Source organism: Theropithecus gelada, chromosome X (genome assembly GCF_003255815.1).
Source record: "Theropithecus gelada isolate Dixy chromosome X, Tgel_1.0, whole genome shotgun sequence".
In the NCBI taxonomy this organism is placed as follows: Eukaryota; Metazoa; Chordata; class Mammalia; order Primates; family Cercopithecidae; genus Theropithecus; species Theropithecus gelada.
The window spans coordinates 116698970-116718109 of NC_037689.1; the positions used below are offsets into that span (position 1 = coordinate 116698970).

The following is a 19140-nucleotide window of genomic DNA, read 5'->3' on the forward strand; positions in this document are numbered from 1 at the left end:
ACCCTCATATTTTCCTCAGGCTAAAGAGGATGTCCACTGTGTGTTCTATGGAGCAAAATTCTCTCTACTTCCATCCCTATTCACCAGTTAGCTCTCTTTGAGGTTACAATGGATACGAAAGGGTTAATAAGATTCGAAAGAACATACTATTGCTTTAGCAAACCACTGTGTTTCCTAGGCAACATAATGCCTGTATTTCTCCTGTTTCTTCCTGTTTCCAAAAGCCCCTATGGAGGGAATGGTAAAAATATTAGCCTTGGCCAATACTCAAGCCCTTGCTGTTTCCCCTCTCTCCCCATTCTGTTCCCCTCACAGTTGACCTTGCCTCCTACTTCATGGAAAACATTGAAACTGTCAGGTTTGAATTCCCTCACCCTCTCCTCTTAAAGGAGAAGCTATGATCCTTCCACCTGTTCTTTCGATTTCATCCTCTCTTGTCTCGTTCCATGCCACAGGGTTGATTAATACCCACTCTGGGCAGAGCGAGGTGGCTCACGCCTGTAATCCCTGCAGTTTGGGAGGCCAAGGTGGGTGGATCGCTTGAGGTCAAGAGTTCAAGACCAGCCTGGCCAATATGGCGGAATCCCATCTCTACTAAAGAATTTGCAAAAATTAGCCAGGAGTGGTGGTGGGCACCTGTAATCCCAGCTACTCCGGAGGCTGAGGCATAAGAATCGCTTGAACCCAGGAGACAGAGGTTGCAGTGAGCTGAGATCACACCACTGCACTCCAGCCTGGGCAACAAGAGCAAAACTCCATCTCAAAAAAAAAAAAAAAAATACCTACTCTGTCCTGTACTTTCAACCTCTAAGCATTACTACCTACCTTGCTGCAACTGAAGTCTATGACAGTTTTCAGAACAACAAAAATCAAACCAAGGAATCCAATTCTCTCTTTTCCCTACCTCCTTTGCCTTAGTCAAGCTTCTCAAAGTTCTTTTTTGAGAGATAGATCTCCTCAATCATCATGTTCCACTCACTCCCTAGGCCACTGGAACCAGACTTTCACCATTCTCATGCCACAATAAAGAGTCTGGCATAGGTAACCCAGGACTTCCTAACTGTCTAGTCCAACTTACACCTTAGTTTTCATCTTTCTTGATCCATTTACAGCCCTTGGCACTGTAAACCTCTCCCTCCTGGAAACCCTGTCTCCTCCCTTTGCTTCTATTGGACCACACTATTCTGCCATTTTCCTACCACTTGTGGTTTTTATTCTCAATCTCCTTGGTGGGTTTCTCTTCCTCTACTTATTCCTACAATGTTAATCTTCCCCAAGACTCTATCTTGGCCCTCTTTTTCTCTCTGCAACTTGCCTATAAATGCCAGGCCAGTAATATGAGTAAGTAATGCAAGTCTGGTTGATGTGTGGCAATGTAGTATATGCCAGAAATCACAAAGAAATGTGTTCTTGCCCTGTTTTTATTTTGAAATAGTAACCCTGTTCTCTTTCATTTTCCACTTTTGATAGAGTCATAGGTACAAAGAAATTTTGATTATCCACTTAATTCTGCTTTAACAAAAACAGAGTAAATGTGATAAAAGACAGTTGATACTTGTTCTCAGCATTGGGGATACAGCAGGGAGAAATGGGGCTTCTTTAGGTGTACCTGCTAAAGGAGGCAGCTGCTAATCAGAGATATAATGTCAGATCTCTCTCTCTCTCTTTTTTTTTTTTTTTTTTGGAGACAAAGTCTTGCTGTGTCGCCCAGGCTGGGGCTGGAGTGCAGTGGCGCAACCTCAGCTCACTGCCACCTCCGCCTCCTGGGTTTAAGTGATTCTCGTGCCACACCCAGTTAATTTTTGTATTTTTAGTAAAGACAGGGTTTCATTATGTTGGCCAGACTGGTTTCGAACTCCTGGCCTCAAGTGATCTGCCCACCTTGGCCTCCCAAAGTGATCTTCTCATTTTTTAAGAGAAGATTTTTATGTCAGAAATGCAGGTTTTATGTAAAAATCTATTGGTTAAGTGCTTACATCTAATATTTTAAAAATTAAAATAATGTGAGGGTCAAATAAACATGTGTTCGAGCCAGCTGTAGTCACCAAGGCTAACAATTTTCAACCTTGGCTTAGAACATTGTGCAATGAGCCTTGAAGAGAGAGAGACCTCTGCCCTATATTCTCCTTGGGATCTAATTCAATGCCAGTGGTTTCAGCTACCACCCATAGTCTGATACCTCCTGTCTTTACCCCTCCAGTCCAGACCTCCATCCTGAGCCCCAAACCCAAATATCCGATTGGACATATTACTGGATAGCACCACCAGAATGTTCCTTATGCCCGTGCTTTTCAAACATTAATGTGCATGTGAATCATCTGGAGGACTTGTTAAAATGGAGATTCTGATTCAGTACGTCTGGCATACTGCCCAAGATCGTGCATTTCCAACAAGCTCCCAGCGGATGCCAAAGCTGCTGGTTTATGAACCACACTTTAAAACACAACCCCCATTTGCATACAATGTCCTTTTTGCAAGTTTGCTCCTCCTGCTATATATCTTCTTTTGATGAATGATATGCCATCCACCCATACAAAAACTGGGGGCATAAGTCAGATGTAGAAGGAATGGGAGAAATAGAGGAGGAATCCAAAGTCCTGTCCCATCCAACTCCTTAACATTTATCACATGTATCCTTGCATTTGTGTCCTCACTATCACAACACTGATTTAAGTCTTCATTTTCTCCTGCGGTAAGGCTGGTGTCCCTGCTCCAGTCTCCACCCCTCCAGTTGCAACCTCCATGTTCCTATGAGCACGACACTTCGAAAAAGCAAAATGATCTCATGTAAAGCATGGGCTCTGGGGCCAGACTGCTGGGTTTAAATCCCAGCACTGCCTCTTACTAATTGTGTGACTTTGGACAAGTAGCTTAACCTATCTATGTATTGGTTTTTCTCATCTATGAAAAGAGGATGATAATAGAACCTCGCTTGTAAGATAAACGAGATTTGAAGCAGGAAGGGGAATGACCCATGAGAACATCTGGGGAAGAGAATTCTAGACAAATGGAATCACATGTAAAATGTTCATAGCACTCACATTAGCTGCGACATTGGCCACATCATTCCTAGCTTCATTATGGTTGGAGTGTTGAGGGTAAGGAGAAAGTAGAAAGAGATAAAGAGATAAAGCTGGACAAGTAATCTGAGGCCAGATCATGGAAGGCTGGGTTGCCTGGGAAAGAGACTCTGTGATGGAGTTTGCCATGTAGAAAATTGACTGAAGAGTGCTCTTGGAATCGACACCTGAAATATAAGACAAGGGAGTAGGATAGGGCGGAGGGAGAAGCTGAGCTTCAGTGCAGTCACAATGCAGCTTCCATCAATCCCACAGGGAGTTCTGAGCCTGGTATGACTCTTCAGAGTTTTCCTTAGATGGAGAAAGGGAGACAGGCCTTTATATCCCTGTATTGGCCATTCATTACCTGCAGGCTGCACTAAGAAGGATCTGTGACTTTGGGCTAGAAAGCTCTCGTTAGCCCAATGCAATCTCAGGAAGAGGATTTCGTTGCAAGCTGTCAGTCATCAACACTTTCAGCAGTTGGGGACCTGGGAGAATGAGTGCGTGGGTCCTGAAGTGGGGGTGGGAGGTGAAATCTGGGTAGGTATCACACCACAGTGGGTAAACCATGCCAAAGACTCTGGACTTGATTTCACTGACAATGGGGAGTCATTAGAGGGTTTTCCTAGAATGGGACATGGTGTTTTGCACCTCTGTACCTTTGTTCAGAATGTTTTTTTTTTTTTTTTTTTTTTGAGACAGGGTCTCTCTCTGTTGCCCAGGCTGGAGTGCAGTGGCACGATCATGGCTTACTGCAGCCTTGACCTCCTGGGCTCAGGTAATCCTCCCACATAGCTGGGACTACAGGCATGTATCACCACAACCGACTACATTTTTGCATTTTTTTTGTAGAGACAGGGTCTCACAATGTTGCCCAGGCTGGTCTCAAACTCCTGGGCTCAAGCAGTCCACCAACCTCAGACTCCCAAAGCACTGGGATTACAGGCGTGAGCCACCGCACCCGGCCCCAGATTGTTTCTTCTATCCCAGTGTTTCTGACCTGGATTGGAATCACCTGGGGTGCTTGTTCACATGTTAGAATGCAGGTCAAATAGCTTAATGGTAAACAGCCAAGGTTGGAACCAGACTGGCTATATTTGAATTCTGACATTCCACTTACTAGCTGTGTGACAGTGGACAAGTTCCTTAACTTTTCTGTACCTGTTTCCTCAGCCGTGAAAGGGGATAATATAACCAACTGCCTCACAGTGTTTTAGGAAGAGTACTCGAGTTAATCCACAAAAGGGCTTAGAACATTGCCTGGCAAGTAATAAGTGCTCAAACAGTGTCAGCTATTACTAAAGATTCTCAGGCTTTCCCTTGGACCTACTAGATTAGAATCTTTGGTGGCTGGTCCTAGGAGTGGACATTTCAATAAGTGCCCTCCCCTTCTCCAGATTATGCTGATCTTCACTAAAGTTTGAGAACTACTGGTTCCTCAGAAAATTTATCCCCTTCCTTGTCCACTTGGTGAAATTTTCTTCTTTTTCTCTTTTTTTTTTTTTTTTTTTTTTACTGATAGGCCTAACTGGTGCCATGAACATTTTTAAGACTCAGCTCAGTGTCATTTCCTGTATGAAACCTTCCTAGATCACACCTCCCACCATCCCTTGCCAACCTCCCCCTTACCATGTGGAGACCTCAACCGCAGCATCTGTAACCTTTTGACCATCTGTCTCCCCTTGCTAGACTGTGAGCTCCTTCTTTGAGGGAAAGTACTTTGCATCCGTAGGCTCACCACAGAGTTTAGCATAGAGCTAGAGCTCAATCAAGGTTGGCTGAGTGGATGCAGATGGGCAGGTTCCTTTGGGGTCTCTTTAAAATCTCAGCACGAAGTCTCCAGTCTCTGAAATTGGGAATGTGGATCCATACACCATCACTCAAGACATAGTTGGCAACTGTAGAATTTTGTTTTCTAGTCTTTAAATTTTTTAACTTTTTATTGCTTGTTATAATAATAAAAGGAGTTTATATTCATTGGATAAAGAAGATAGCAAAAATTACCTAAAATTACCTATAATCTCACAACCCAGAGATAACTCTTAACTTTTAGGTGCATTTCCTTCAGATTTTTTTTTCTGTGCATGAGAATTTAACATAATGGGTTTCCATACTCAAACTCAGGTCCACAGATATTTATTGAGCACCTACTACATGCCAGGCACTATTCTAAGCACAAGGAATATAACAGTGAAGAATATAGACAAAAGCCTCTGTTCTTATGTACCTTATGTTCAAGTTGGAAGAGATTTAAAAAATGAGAAAAGATACTGTATATTAGGAAGCAGTAAATGCAATGAGGGAAAATGAAGCAGGGAAGGAGGATGAGGAGTAGGAAGAAGGTGTTGTGAGATTTGAAAGCAGTGAGGGAATGACCCATGAGAATGTCTAGGGAAGGGCATTCCAGACAAATGGAATGACAAGTACAGAGGCCCTGAATTGGAAATATGGCTGCTTGTTTAAAGGGCAGCAAGGAGGCCACTGTAGCTGGAGTAGAGTGACCAGGGAAGAAAGTGGTGAGATCCTAATGTCTTAAAGGTAAGGGTGGGTAGAGTACTGCAGATCCTGTAGGGCCTTGTAGGTGCTGTAAGGACTTGGGCTTTTACTCTGAGTGAGATGGGGAGCATCTTTGGATACTTAGGCTGTTTCCAGATTTTGCTATCATGTATCATGCTTTGTGGTTCTTCTACACAAATCTCTGTTCACGTCTCTGAACACTTCTTTAGGGGAAATTCCTGGAAGTTAGATTTCTTGGCCACAGACTAGGAATAGTTTGAGGCTTTTAATGCATATTGCCAAAGGGCTTTCTAGAAAGCCTAAACTCTTTTACAACATAATTAAGTTCAACAAATATTTATTGCGTGCCTACTATGTGCCAGACATGGTGTCGGGGCTTGAAATACATTGGTGAACAAAATGAATCTTGCATTCTAGCAATTTTACTCTTGCCAATTGTGTCAGAGTGCTTGTTTTGCTCTGTGCTTGCCAACACCAAGTATTACCATTCTTAAAAAGCTCCAAGAAACAAAAGAGAAAAAAGAACACTCCAGTCATTTGAATGATGAGAAATGGTGCGTTGTTATTATGTTCCTTTGGATTTATTTGCTTCCTAGTAAGGCTGAATTATTTCCCAAACATTTTCTAGCTAATCAGCCAATTGTTCTATTTTTCTTTAAAAGCTCTTTAAAACCTTTGAAAATAATTAAAAGGAGACAGAAAGTTTGAAAACACTAAAAGACTTAACATGTATCTTGGGAAATAAGTAGTCCTTGGGTCAAGTACATCAGCTTTAGGAACTGATTTGGAGCCAAAGAGCATATTAAGGCAACCCTCATGTTCTGAAGGGGGCTTTTTATTCAGGAGCACTCTTGCTTATTTCCAGATAACTTGAGAACTGCCACCCTGGAGGAGACCATTCCACTCAGCATTGATTCTGACATGAGCCTGAATGATGGGATGCTTTTCTTCAACAATCTCTACATCGCAGTGTTAGCTAATAGCCCACTTTATTGAACATCAAATCTGGTTTGCAAGCATTTATATTTTTAAACTGTATCACTTCTTGAGGTCTTAAGTTACACAAGTTTTCTACCCTCCATGTGAAGCAGGACTTCCTTTAATCCATTATCCTCCAAGGGGACACAGAGGTGTAGCAGAAGAGACACTGGACTATGATAAATGAGAATAATAAATCCTCGCCATCCCTCCATGAAAACACTTTCCCCAGATTTAATAGTGGTTACCTTTGAGGAAAGAGAATCAAGAGTGAGGAGAGGGACTACAGTTGTCTTCTGTATCTTCCCATAGTTTGAAGTTTCTAACTTTAGACAAATATTACTTTGAAAAAAACATTCCAGCAGGCTTTATCTGGGTGGGGAGCTAACGGCTTGGTTTTTGTTTTGTTTTTTACTCTGTGTCTCTCTTTATTGGAAAAAAAAATGATAAAACTTTTATTATATAAAATTTCCCCCAGTTTTATAAAACAAAATGTGTGTGTGTGTGTGTGTGTGTGTGTGTGTGTGTGTGTGTTGCATATCTGCAAGAATATAAGCCAAACGGCTAATGTATGGGCCTGATTTAAGTACTGTTTGGGGAACTGGGAGAGGGAGAAAGGAGTTTCATTTTTTACTTTATACGCTCACGTATTGTTTAAGTTTGTTATAGTGAACATGTATTATCATTCTACATTTTTTTCAGAAAATAAATAATAAACCATTTTTTCCCCCTGAGGTTAAAAGTGACATGTGCCCATTGTGGATGATGTAGAAAGGTATAAAGAAGAAACCAAGAATCACAACAGTTAACATTTTAGCATGTTTCCTTCCACACTTCCTTTTATGAATTTTTTGACATAGTTGAATTCATACTGCGTATAGTGTTGTATCCTGTTTTTCCCTCAAGATTAAAACACAAGCATTTTGCCATGTCATGATTGTTGTGGGGGAGAGATGACTGGGCCGGTGGCACAGGGGTAACAGAATTTACCAAGACAGCTTTAGTTAAAAGAAGGTAGATTTATTAGAGAAAGCAGGAAAATATATGTTGCCAGAGAGACAAAGGGCAGCCTGCAAGAGAGGAGCCAACCGCCAGGAGATGAAGGCTTGCTGAAAATTTTATAGGATGGTGTTTATGCTGTCTGTTGAAGAGGTCTTTGTGTAATATTGATAATGCCAAGGTTGCAATGAGCTAACTTACAGGTGTCTGGCGATAGCTGGGCACGGGAAGACTGTGAGTTATTTGCGCAGGAAGGCTGCATTTTGGATCATGAAGAAAGGGAGATTTGTAGCTTATTTGCTTTTTTCTTTTTGCTATTTCATGCTCCCACCAGCCTGATTCCCTTTCCCTAATTAGGACTCCGCAATGATGATATTTAAATGGCCTTTTAATGGTTTTGTCACAATTCAAGTGCATTAATTAGTCATTTTATTTGAAGTCGGACATTTAGGTTGTTTCCAGTTTTTCTGTATTAAAAATGAATCTCTGCTGAGCATCTTAGTAATGAAATATTTGTCTGCATTTCTGTCTCCTTGGGATGGATTCCTAAAAATGGAATTACTAGGTCAAAGAACAAATTTCTAGAAGTGGGATTAATGCATAGAAAATATTTTTATGGATAATGAAAGGTTATACCCAACAGCGTATGAGAGTTTCACCACTCTCTTGCCAATACTGTGTTATCCTTTTTTTCCCTTTTATCTTTCCTGTAGAAAAGTAGTAGGTGATAGTGGCATCTCCATGCTTTTCTTTTTGTTACTAATGAGACTGAACATGTTTTATATGCTTATTCACCACTGGCGTGCTCTCTTTTGTGAACTACCTGTTCCTATTTTTTCCCATTTATTGACTAGAATCTTATACATTTTATCAATCCAAATGAGCTCTCAAAGAAATATTAACCCTTTGTCATATTAGTTGCAAATGAAAATATTTTTCGTAAGTTTATTAGCTTTCTAAATTTTCTTGGTCATACATGTTAAAAGAGATAGATTCTAACTATAGCCAAGTGCCCTCAGTTTGAGCCTGTTTCCCCATGATTAAATTGAAGAGTTTTGACAAAAGATCTGGAGGGGCCGGTTCAGCTAATCCCAAATTTAGCTCTGAGAAAAATGCGTGGGCCCGATAGATACAAAGATTGTTTGGCTCATTACACTTTATAATGATTTAAGAAGATGCGGGGGGCAGGGATGGAAGCAGTTTTTGCCAGAAATTTTTAGAATTCTGAGGTAGGAAGCCAATCTTTACTCAAGTCTCTTGCGTGTTGGGAGGAGTAAATTATGTGCAAGCCAACAGAACGCTTGGTGGAAAAGTACTGCTCTGGGCTGCAGATGCGTGCACAGCTTGGTTTTAATTATTTGTTTCCCTCTCTATCCTTTCTTCTGCTCCCCTCCCCCTGCCACCAGAAAAAGGGCCAGATTAGGACGAGGCAACCCCTTCCTCCGTGGAGGCCTGCTTCTGTGCAGTCAAAATGTTAGCACATCAAAGGCCGGATGAAATACCTAGGAAAGGAAGGGACCAGGCCTAGGATCCTTCCAAACTCCCGCCTTTGTCTGGGCTCCAGCTCAGGGTTATTGTGACTGCCAAGGGTAGCCTGAAAGACTCCAAATGGAAGAACGCTGCCAAACAAAGAAACTTTCACATTATTCTGAGGGGGGAAAAAGAGCAACAAGAGAACGTTGCTTGTTAATGCCTGGTGACTGAGCAAATCAGTAATTGCAAAAGGGTTTTTCGGAGAAAAAATTCAAAGTTAACTGGGCGATCCGATTCGTTTCCCCAGATAATAGGGAGAGTTGTGCACTGACTTTAGCAATCCCGGGGGTGTCGGTCCTACAGCATCTGGGGGAGAATTGGGGAAGGGCCATCAAGGAGAGCGAATGGGGGTTCCCAAGGTGAAAATGAGTCGTGTAGGGCTCTAACACAGAAAATGGAGTTCGAAGAACGAGTTTCCTGTCTCCTAAGACAGCTTGGAGGGCCCGGGAACGGCCGGGGGAAGATGAGGGGCTTCGGAACGGGAGGCAGGGAAAAGCCTGCAGCAAGAGAAAGGGAGTCGGTGTCTGGCGCGCATCAGGTGGTGGAGGGGCGCTCGCACAGAGCCCGGCAATACCGAGGCTCTCCCAGCGGGTCGGTCTGCGAGGAGCAAAACAGGGGCGCAGAGGAGGGCAGCGCGTGCGTCGCGCTCAGCTATAGGATGGCGCGAGGATGGCGTGAGGCTGGGCTGGGGCCTCCCAGGTAGAACTGAGGGGGGCACTGCGCGGCCGCGGGGGCGCGGCGCCGGACTCCAGAGGCTTTGTCGGGGGCCTGAGGGCTGCCTAACCGGACCGAGCAGGGCGGGGCGCTTAGGTGGCCTCGGGGTAGGCGGGGCTCGGAGGCTCCGCCCCTCCTGCCCCGCCTCCTCCCCGGCTAGTCTTTGGCCGCCGAACCCCGCGCGCCACTCGCTCGCTCAGAGGGAGGAGAAAGCGGCGAGTTCCGGAGCCCTGCCTAGCGCGGCCCAACCTTTATTCCAGAGATCATGGCTGCCGAGGATGTGGTGGCGACTGGCGCCGACCCGAGCGAGCTGGAGAGCGGTGGGCTGCTGCACGAGATTTTCACGTCGCCGCTCAACCTGCTGCTGCTTGGCCTCTGCATCTTCCTGCTCTACAAGATCGTGCGCGGGGACCAGCCGGCGGCCAGCGGCGACAGCGACGACGACGAGCCGCCCCCTCTGCCCCGCCTCAAGCGGCGCGACTTCACCCCCGCCGAGCTGCGGCGCTTCGACGGCGTCCAGGACCCGCGCATACTCATGGCCATCAACGGCAAGGTGTTCGACGTGACCAAAGGCCGCAAATTCTACGGGCCCGGTATGCGGCCGGCGAGGGGGGCTCGGAGACAAAAGAAGGGGGCCCCCGGCACGGGGCTGGGCGGGAGAGAGGCGAGGCGGGAGCGGGGCGACCCTGAGTGCAGGGAGGAATGGCGGCGAGCTAGGGTAGGCGGGCAGGGGAGAAGAGGCGCTCTAGAGGGGCTGCGAGCCAGTCGGGGACGCGGATCCCCGGCCCGCGCTGACAGCGCTGGAAGGGGGTTAGAGAAGGAAGGCTGAGTCGCTTAAGCCGGGGATGGGTGGGACCACGAAGCTCGAAGGCGTTGCGGGGGGACACATCAAAGCCCAGGCTGTTCAGGGAGTTTTCGAAGGACCTGGGCTTGGGGATTCCTGGAAGGAGGAGGGGGTAGTGTCGGGTTCTAGGAAGGAAATGAGGGTGTTCCGAGGGAGGCATGGGGGAGGGCGAAAGAGAGAAAAGGTCCAGACCTAGAGAAGAGGGGAAGGCCAATGACGCCGGGAGTAGCTTTGAAATGTGAGGGTATGGGAGAAAACGCCGAGACGGGATTAGCAGCAGGTAAAAGCATTGTGCCCGGTGGATAGTGATGTGTGTGTGCACTCGCGGTGTGTGCATGCGCGGTGTGTGCGCGTTTAGTGTATGTGATTTATCGGGTGTATGTGTGTGTGTGGTGTGTGCATGCGCGCTTAAAATGGGTCATGCGTCAGGTATGTGTGTGGCATGTGTTTGGTATGTGTGCGCTTGTGCTGTGTGTGGCAGATGGGGAAAGGCTGGAAGGTGAACAAGGAGGAAGGGGGCTGTTTGAGGGAGGAATAAAGGCTGAATGTGGTGGACAATGGTAACGTGGCAAGCTTTTAAGGTAATATGGTATTTAGTCTATAGCAGGTGAGAAAGGATTAGAAGCCGAAAAAAAAATTAAAATGGAGGGAGGGAGAAGTGGGAGGGTACCAAGAAACAAAAGGAGTAGAGCTCTGAAGACTGCTGGGTGGAGGGATATCAGAAAAAGCCAACCAGAGGGAAATGAAGAATGGATGACTGCTGCACTGCTGAGCTGTTGGAGGAGGCAGGCCTGATGGGTTCCTTAGAGTCGAGGTTTTTGCAAACCTGGTTGCGTATCAGAATCACCTGATGCATCTGAGGAAAATTACAGATTCCCAGCCTAACCGCCAGAGCTGCAAATGAGTCTCAGGTGGTCCGGGAGTCTGTATTTTAACATGCTTCCCAGGCGAATTTGAAAAGCAGCCAGGCTTGCGAAGTCCTGCTTTATAGAATACTTGGAGATGAGGAAGAAGAGGTTTTCGCTCCTCCAATATGGACTCCTCTAAACACAGGGAGCTTAGAGGGTGTCCACATGGACGGTGCTCATTCCACACTGGCCTGAGAGAGGGAAAAGTACAGAAGGCGGGTACACAGGTCAGACTCAGGCGTTCATTTTAATCTCCCAGTCCAACTGATCAAAATCAGATGTGCTAAGGTTAAGGAACTCAGTTTTTTCTTGCAGACATTTTATTCGTTTTTCAGAGACAGGGTCTCGCTCCTGTGTTGCCCAGGCTGGTCTTGAACTCCTGGGCTCAAGCAGCCCTTCCACCTCCACTTCCCAAAGTGCTGGGATTACAGGCATGAGCCACTGCACCGGGCCTGCGGATATTTTAGAATACCTGCTTTCTGTGGGCATGTAACTGTCAAAATCATTTGAAAACCACACACATTATTTGTCCCTTAGAGTAGCACACATAGATGCTTTATCAATAAAAATAATCATGTAAATACCTGTTAATATTGAGCTCAATATTAAAGGAGTGAAAACATGTGCATGAGGCATCATCATGACTGTAGTTTGCAGAGTCATTGAGAGGATGTCAGCCTGCGCATAGAGCACAAAACTGGGAGTCAGGCAACCTGCGTTCTAGTCCTGATTGGGTCATGACTAGCTGTGTGACCTTGTGCAAAGTATTGTTCTCTCTGAGCCTTAGTTTTCCCTCTGAAAAGTGATAAAGATGGCCTATTGTGAGACCTGTGTCTCTATCTTGCACTGTCATTCAGTGAGCCCATGACTACGTGACATCATGGTAGAAAGTGATGCTTCATGTTGTAAAAGATTCCTAAAAATTAGTCATTCTAGTGCCTGTTAACTCTGTGCAAGGCACTGTTGTAGATGTGGGAATATAGCAGTGAGCAAAACAGACACAAATCTCTGCCTATAGAGCTTACATTCTAGTGAATATACATTGCATTGAATGATATGTATTTTTTAAAGACTTTTAATGTTCCCACTAGACCTTGTTTAAATATTCTACGAGGTTTGCTTGGTAAAGACTCACTCTACCAAGCCAATGACCATAATTTCTGAAATGGTGAGTGAGGTTCAAACCATTACATTTGCCGATTCTCAAGCACTAGGTGCTGCCATTTCCACTAGAGGTGTACATTTATGAAAAATGTGGGCATTTTTTTTTTTACCTTTAGTGGATGTGGCAGCATGTAATGATGATTAAAAATAAGCATTTTTCTTTGGAATTTTAATTGCATTTAAAAGTCATAAAATTTGTAAAAAATTTCTGAGCGTATTGTGGTTTCAGGTGACCAGGCCATGTTGAAACTTGATCTATTCTCATACTTGGCATGGTGGTTACCTACAAACATTTTAATGTCAGGGCTGCTATTCAATCTGCCTTGGGGGAAACAACACATTGTTTAAAGTACACTGGATTCTCTTCATTTAGTTGTGCAATATTTAAATAATTCTAAATATCCACTTTTTGTACCCACAGAATGATTCTCTGCTCTCTTAGACAAAAGTTCAGTGTAATATCACAGATAATCACATTTTATAGAGTTGTTTTGCAGTATTGATTCAGTCTCTTTTCCATGAAAATTTTAGTATTTTCACAGTCGTCTCAAGCCCACCAAAAACAGATAATGAAGACTGATCTCTGTGTTATCTCTTATTTATTGACAGTGAAGGTTATGTAATGTGGATAGATTTTTTAACCACTGATACTGTTATAAAATGGTTCTCCTGCAGATGCCATGAGTTAATGTTTAATTGAGCCTTGGAACCAAAGATCGCTATAAGATATCTTTGTTTCATTAAGACATATCAGAATATATTTATAAGGAAATGTGTTTCCATGTACACATCAGTGCTTATTGTCTTAAGAAACCATAACTCTTACTGGTGTAGCCCTAAGTGCCTAGAACCGTCAGGCTCCCAGTTCAATGTTCTAAAGTTGAATTCTAACCCATGAACTCAGTATTATCTTGTATCATTCCCTACTACCACTACCCCAAGAGATCACTAACCACGTATGCCTTTTTTACTAGCTATTTGGAAACCACAGGAGACTGATGCAAATGTATAGCAGTTTGATTTACTTTTAGTTATTTAAAAGTTAAATGGCAACAGGGCTTTCTATGTCTCCTACGTAATGTTCAGAATATCGGCATTACTATGGTTTCCGAATAGAATTTGATATTCAAAAATGGGGCTATGTTGATGAATAGGGAAGCCATTTTCTGTGTGTAAATCACAGAGCAATTGACTGTCTAATAAAGAATTGATCTTTGGTTTTGTTTTTGAAGAGGGGCCGTACGGGGTCTTTGCTGGAAGAGATGCATCCAGGGGCCTTGCCACATTTTGCCTGGATAAGGAAGCACTGAAGGATGAGTATGATGACCTTTCTGACCTCACTGCTGCCCAGCAGGAGACTCTGAGTGACTGGGAGTCTCAGTTCACTTGTAAGCATTTTTTAAAATTGTGCCTGGGTCAAATTTCTACCAGTAATGGGGATTCGTGGCAGGACAATAGTTATTACTAAGCAGCCTGAAACTTGGGTGCATTTTGATAGGCTCCTTAATCTTGGACGGATCAAGTTCATGGCTTGAAGTAATTGTAGCAGTGCTGAGTCACTTACTATGATTACATACCAATTTTTAGCCAGTTCTCTATGGAAACTTGGGTTTCTGGTTTTGATTTTAAAATTTTTGAGAGATTTGCACAGATTCCAAATGAGGATTTGGTGCTTGGTGTGTCAGGGAAAGGACAGTGGCCATCTTGGCTACAGAAAGGGATTTTCATAAGCCCTCTCTTGTAGAGCTTGCCGTTTAAAAGCAGCCCACATCTCTGTTGAAGAATGGGAGACTTGTATTCTGTGAAACAGCTTCTCTTTGAATCTAATTGAGCCTAACTATAGGCCTCATCTACAAATGATGCTTATAATGTGCCCAGGAACAATGGTGTCTGCATTTTTAAAAAGAAAGTAAAAGGAGATGCTTGTTTCTGGCTTATGCTATGGGCTGAGGTCTTTAGGGAGAAGTAGGAATGAGGGGTTAAGTTCAGATTTTGAGAATTCAGGAATTGGCTTCTGTCAAATCTAACTGTTTAATTATCACTCTAGCAATATTTCACTGCCGAGAATTTGAATAAGAGTCTTTCCCTGCTTTTATGAAACAGTGTATAAAGACCATGAGCATTATTTGAAGATCTTCCATTTAAAATGTAGTTTTCTATGTGTGTTCTCTATAATCAGTTAAATATTACATGTTCTCTTGGCTCTATCCAACCATTTTCTTTGAAAATAATGCTGACTTCAGAGAGAGTTCTGGATTAATAATTAGCCAGATGTGTCTCTGCCTCTGAGTTTGGGTCTCAAGCAGGCTACATATAACTTCCAAGTGTAGAGGCAAGTCTTTATACTTTGGAAAACATAGTTCAGTTACCTAATAGAGTCCCTAATTTTTGGCATCATAAGGATGCCTTTGTAATTAGTTTTCTATGTGAAACCAATGAATTGTAGTGTGTAACTTACAAAGCTCTATTTTCTAGGGCTTGCCTTCATCAATGGGAGAAAAAGTGTGATTTTTTTCCCCCACTTTAAGGCTAGCCCCAGATACTGTTGTGACACCTCAGCTATACTCAAAGCTGGTGTGGATTCCCCTTAAGGCAGGTTTCCCAGGTGCCACCCAGCTTTTATTTGTCTCCCACAGTTCCAATTGTTCCCAACAGTTATTTCACACAAAAGCAGCTTTAGTTACCTTGTTAGACAGGTTGGTTACTCCTCTAACTCCTACTCATATTCAGGAAGAGGAGACTCTTGGCTGCGGACATTCAGATGATCGACCCTGCATTAGTTTGGCTACAGTGATGTGGTGGTTTGCTGATGCCATCTCTTCTCAAGTCTTTTGCATTCTGGTTTTCACCCTTACATCTGTTTTCTCCAACACCTCCAGTCATCTCCTGGCTCCTTTACCACTTCCTTTAACCACCTGTAGGTTTTTCTCTGTGATGGGAAAAACATTCTGTCTCCTGCTATCCTCTTCATCTATGAGACTGTTATTCCTTCCCCTTCACTGTCAAACTTCTTACAAGTTTTTGCTCCTAACCACTGCTTCATTTCCTCTCTATACCTTCTTCCTCCCTACAGTATGGCTTCTATCCCCACAATTGGATTGAACTCTCTTTCTGAAAGATTTTCAGGGAAACCTTTTTTTTTCTTGCCAATCCTGACTTCACTTGTCCATTCCATGTTGTAGATGTCCTGTCATGTGAGCCTCCAGAATGGCTCCCTCCACAGAGTTTCCATTTTGGTCCATGGGAACTCCAATTTTCACTTAATTCATGCTTCCAGTTTTCTTTCAAAGTACTTCTCATTCTGTCCTTTTCCATTCCCCTGGACACCACCCTACTCCTGGCTCTGGTTCCTTTGCATCTGGATCTGCACGCTAGCCTCCGGATCGCCCTGTCCCCAGTCTCTCCTTACTGAAATCTGCCCTATGCACCACATTGATAATATTGTTGTTAAAATACTATTGTACTGTGTCATTCCTTCGCTTGTAAACCTTCAGTGCCCTTTGCCACCTATAAGTCCAGTCTCCTCAGGCTGGCTTTTCAGATCTTTCATAATATTTCCCCACACTACTTAGCCAATCTTATCTCCTACTAACTTCTAAATGTTAACTACTCCTGCCAACTTGGTCTCTTTACTGCTTCCCAGATACATTGTCTCACCTGTATGCATTTGTACATGGCGTTTTCATTTTCTGGAACTCCCTCCCTAAATCCTTGTATACATTTTTTCCAAAATATATCCTCCTTCCATGAAGTATTCTGTAACCCTTCTGATGAACTCATAACTTGCCCTTGTTCTTCTAAACATTCCCTACACACAAACAATTCATTTTGACATTACCTTGCACACTCATTGCCAGACATTGCCACCTGTTTTATATGTCTATCTTCTGAATAAAACGAATTCCCTGTTAGCAAGGACAGTGGTATAAACCACCTTTGTATCCTTCAAGAAGCCCAACACATTGCTGAGTATATTGTAGGCCTCTAATAAATGCTTTAAATTGAAATGTGGTAATGATGTTTTAGAAAGAATGAGAATGACCATTTGTGTTTTCTTCTCTACCTCCAGTCAAGTATCATCACGTGGGCAAACTGCTGAAGGAGGGGGAGGAGCCCACTGTGTACTCAGATGAGGAAGAACCAAAAGATGAGAGTGCTCGGAAAAATGATTAAAGCATTCAGTGGAAGTATATCTATTTTTGTATTTTGCAAAATCATTTGTAACAGTCCACTCTGTCTTTAAAACATAGTGATTACAATATTTAGAAAAATTTTGAGCACTTGCTGTAAGTTTTTTAATTCACATCACTAGTGACACTAATAAAATTAACTTCTGTCTTAGCATGCATGATGTGTTTGTGTGTCACAAATCCAGAAAGTGAACTGCAGTGCTGTAATACACATGTTAATACTGTTTTTCTTCTATCTGTAGTTAGTACAGGATGAATTTAAATGTGTTTTTCCTGAGAGACAAGGAAGACTTGGGTATTTCCCAAAAAATCTTAAATGTGCACCAAGAACAAAGGATCAACTTTTAGTCATGATGTTCTCTAAAGATAACAAATCCCTTTTTTTTTTCTCAATTGACTTAACTGCATGATTTCTGTTTTATCTACCTCTAAAGCAAATCTGCAGTGTTCCAAAGACTTTGGTATTGATTAAAGCACTGTCCAGTAACAAAATGAAATCTCAAAACAGAGCTCAGCTGCAAAAAAGCATATTTTCTGTGTTTCTGGACTGCATTGTTGTCCTTGCCCTCACATAGACACTCAGACACCTTCACAAACACAGTAGTGTATAGTTAGGATTAAAATAGGATCTGAACATTCAAAAGAAAGCTTTGAAAAAAAACAGCTGGCTGGCCTAAAAACCTAAATATATGGTGAAGATTGTAGGACTGTCTTCCCAAGCCCCATGTTCATGGTGGGGCAATGGTTATTTGGTTATTCTCATTTGAAATGAGGGAGGGACATACAGAATAGGAACAGGTGTTTGCTCTCCTAAGAGCCTTCATGCGCACCCCTGAAGCACGAGGAAACAGTACAGTCACTAGCCAAGTGGATTTTAAAGTAAAGTATATTCATAAGGTAACAGTTATTCTGTTGTCATAAAACTATACCCACTGCAAAAGTAGTAGTCAAGTGTCTAGGTCTTTGATATTGCTCTTTTGGTTAACACTAAGCTTAAGTAGACTATACAGTTGTATGAATTTGTAAAAGTATTATATGAACAGCTAGTGAGATTTCAAACTCTTGTAATTGTGGTTAAATAGTCGTTGTATTTTCTTGTGAACTGTGTTTAATGATTTTACCTCAAATCAGAAAACAAAATGATATGCTTTGGTCAGTTAATAAAAATGGTTTTACCCACTATAGTGTGGTGACTTATTTAAATTTTTTAAAAAACCTTATTCTAGGGAATCTGATTCAGACATTTTACTTTGGCTTAAAATTCAGTTTCACTTTTGAGTGCAGAGTTTTTGTATTCCAAAAGAAACAAGCGGCAAAATTTCACGGAGACCCCACACCAAAAACCAAATACCAGCTTGTCCTGTTAAGACATAGTGAATTGAATTGCTTTTTTTTGTGACTTGTCAAAGTTTTGCCTAAATCAGAACTTTCTAAACTGTAAATGGCAGATCTCCACCTTGAAGTCTATAGCCAGGTTCTTAAGAAGTAGTGTTACTGAAGACTTTGTCATTGCCAAGTACTAAGGAAGGGTTTTGGGTTTTTTTATGTTAATGAATTTCCTGATCAGGAAAGTATCAGGATCCTTACAGTAGCAAAGTTAATTCACCTCATATCAAAAGAAGAATAACAGATTTGCATATGCAGTCAGTTGTATAAACAAAGACAACCTATTAGTGTTTTGTCATTTTAATGTTAACATTGGCAGAGTTTTCTTACAAGAGATATACTCCCTGAACCAAAGAAATTTCAATTTTTCATGTTATCAAACCACATTGCAGGTACTTGTGAGTTTTTTTAATGTGCTCTTTTTTTTCCCACTTGGTTTCATTCACCAAATGTTTGAGTGCCTGTTTTGTGCCATGTAACATGTTATGCCTTATGCTTTGGAGAGGGAGTGGGGGAGACAAGTTGGGCCCACCTTTGCAGCCTGAAATCTCATGTGCATGTGAAGATTAGGCTAAGTTAAACAGGCCAAGAGGAAAATATCTAGAGCAAGCTTGTCCAACCCATGGCCCACGGGCTGCATGCAGCCCAGGACAGCTTTTAATGTAGCCCAACACAAATTTGTAAACTTTCTTAAAACATGAGATTTTTTTTTTACAATTTTTTTTTTTTTTTTTTTTTTTTTAGCTCATCAGCTCTCATTAATGTTAGTGTATTTTATGTGTGGCCCAAGACACCCAGGGCTGAAGGAATTAGGTGAAATTCCATGGAGTCAATTTTGCTACCTC

General features: G+C 42.7%; 1 protein-coding gene across 2 annotated transcripts; it reads left to right on the forward strand.

Annotated features, from left to right (window-relative positions):
• Positions 1 to 9957: 9957 nt before the first annotated feature.
• PGRMC1 (progesterone receptor membrane component 1) lies at positions 9958 to 18091 on the forward strand. Of its 2 annotated transcripts, XM_025372060.1 has the most exons (3): positions 9958 to 10396; positions 13952 to 14107; positions 16789 to 18091. In XM_025372060.1, the coding sequence occupies exons 1-3, from the start codon at positions 10069 to 10071 to the stop codon at positions 16890 to 16892; spliced, it is 588 nt and encodes a 195-aa protein (XP_025227845.1). In that variant the 5' UTR covers positions 9958 to 10068; the 3' UTR covers positions 16893 to 18091. The 2 variants fall into 2 exon arrangements, with proteins under 2 accessions (XP_025227845.1, XP_025227846.1); XM_025372061.1 differs by lacking the exon at positions 13952 to 14107.
• The last annotated feature ends 1049 nt before the right edge of the window (positions 18092 to 19140 follow it).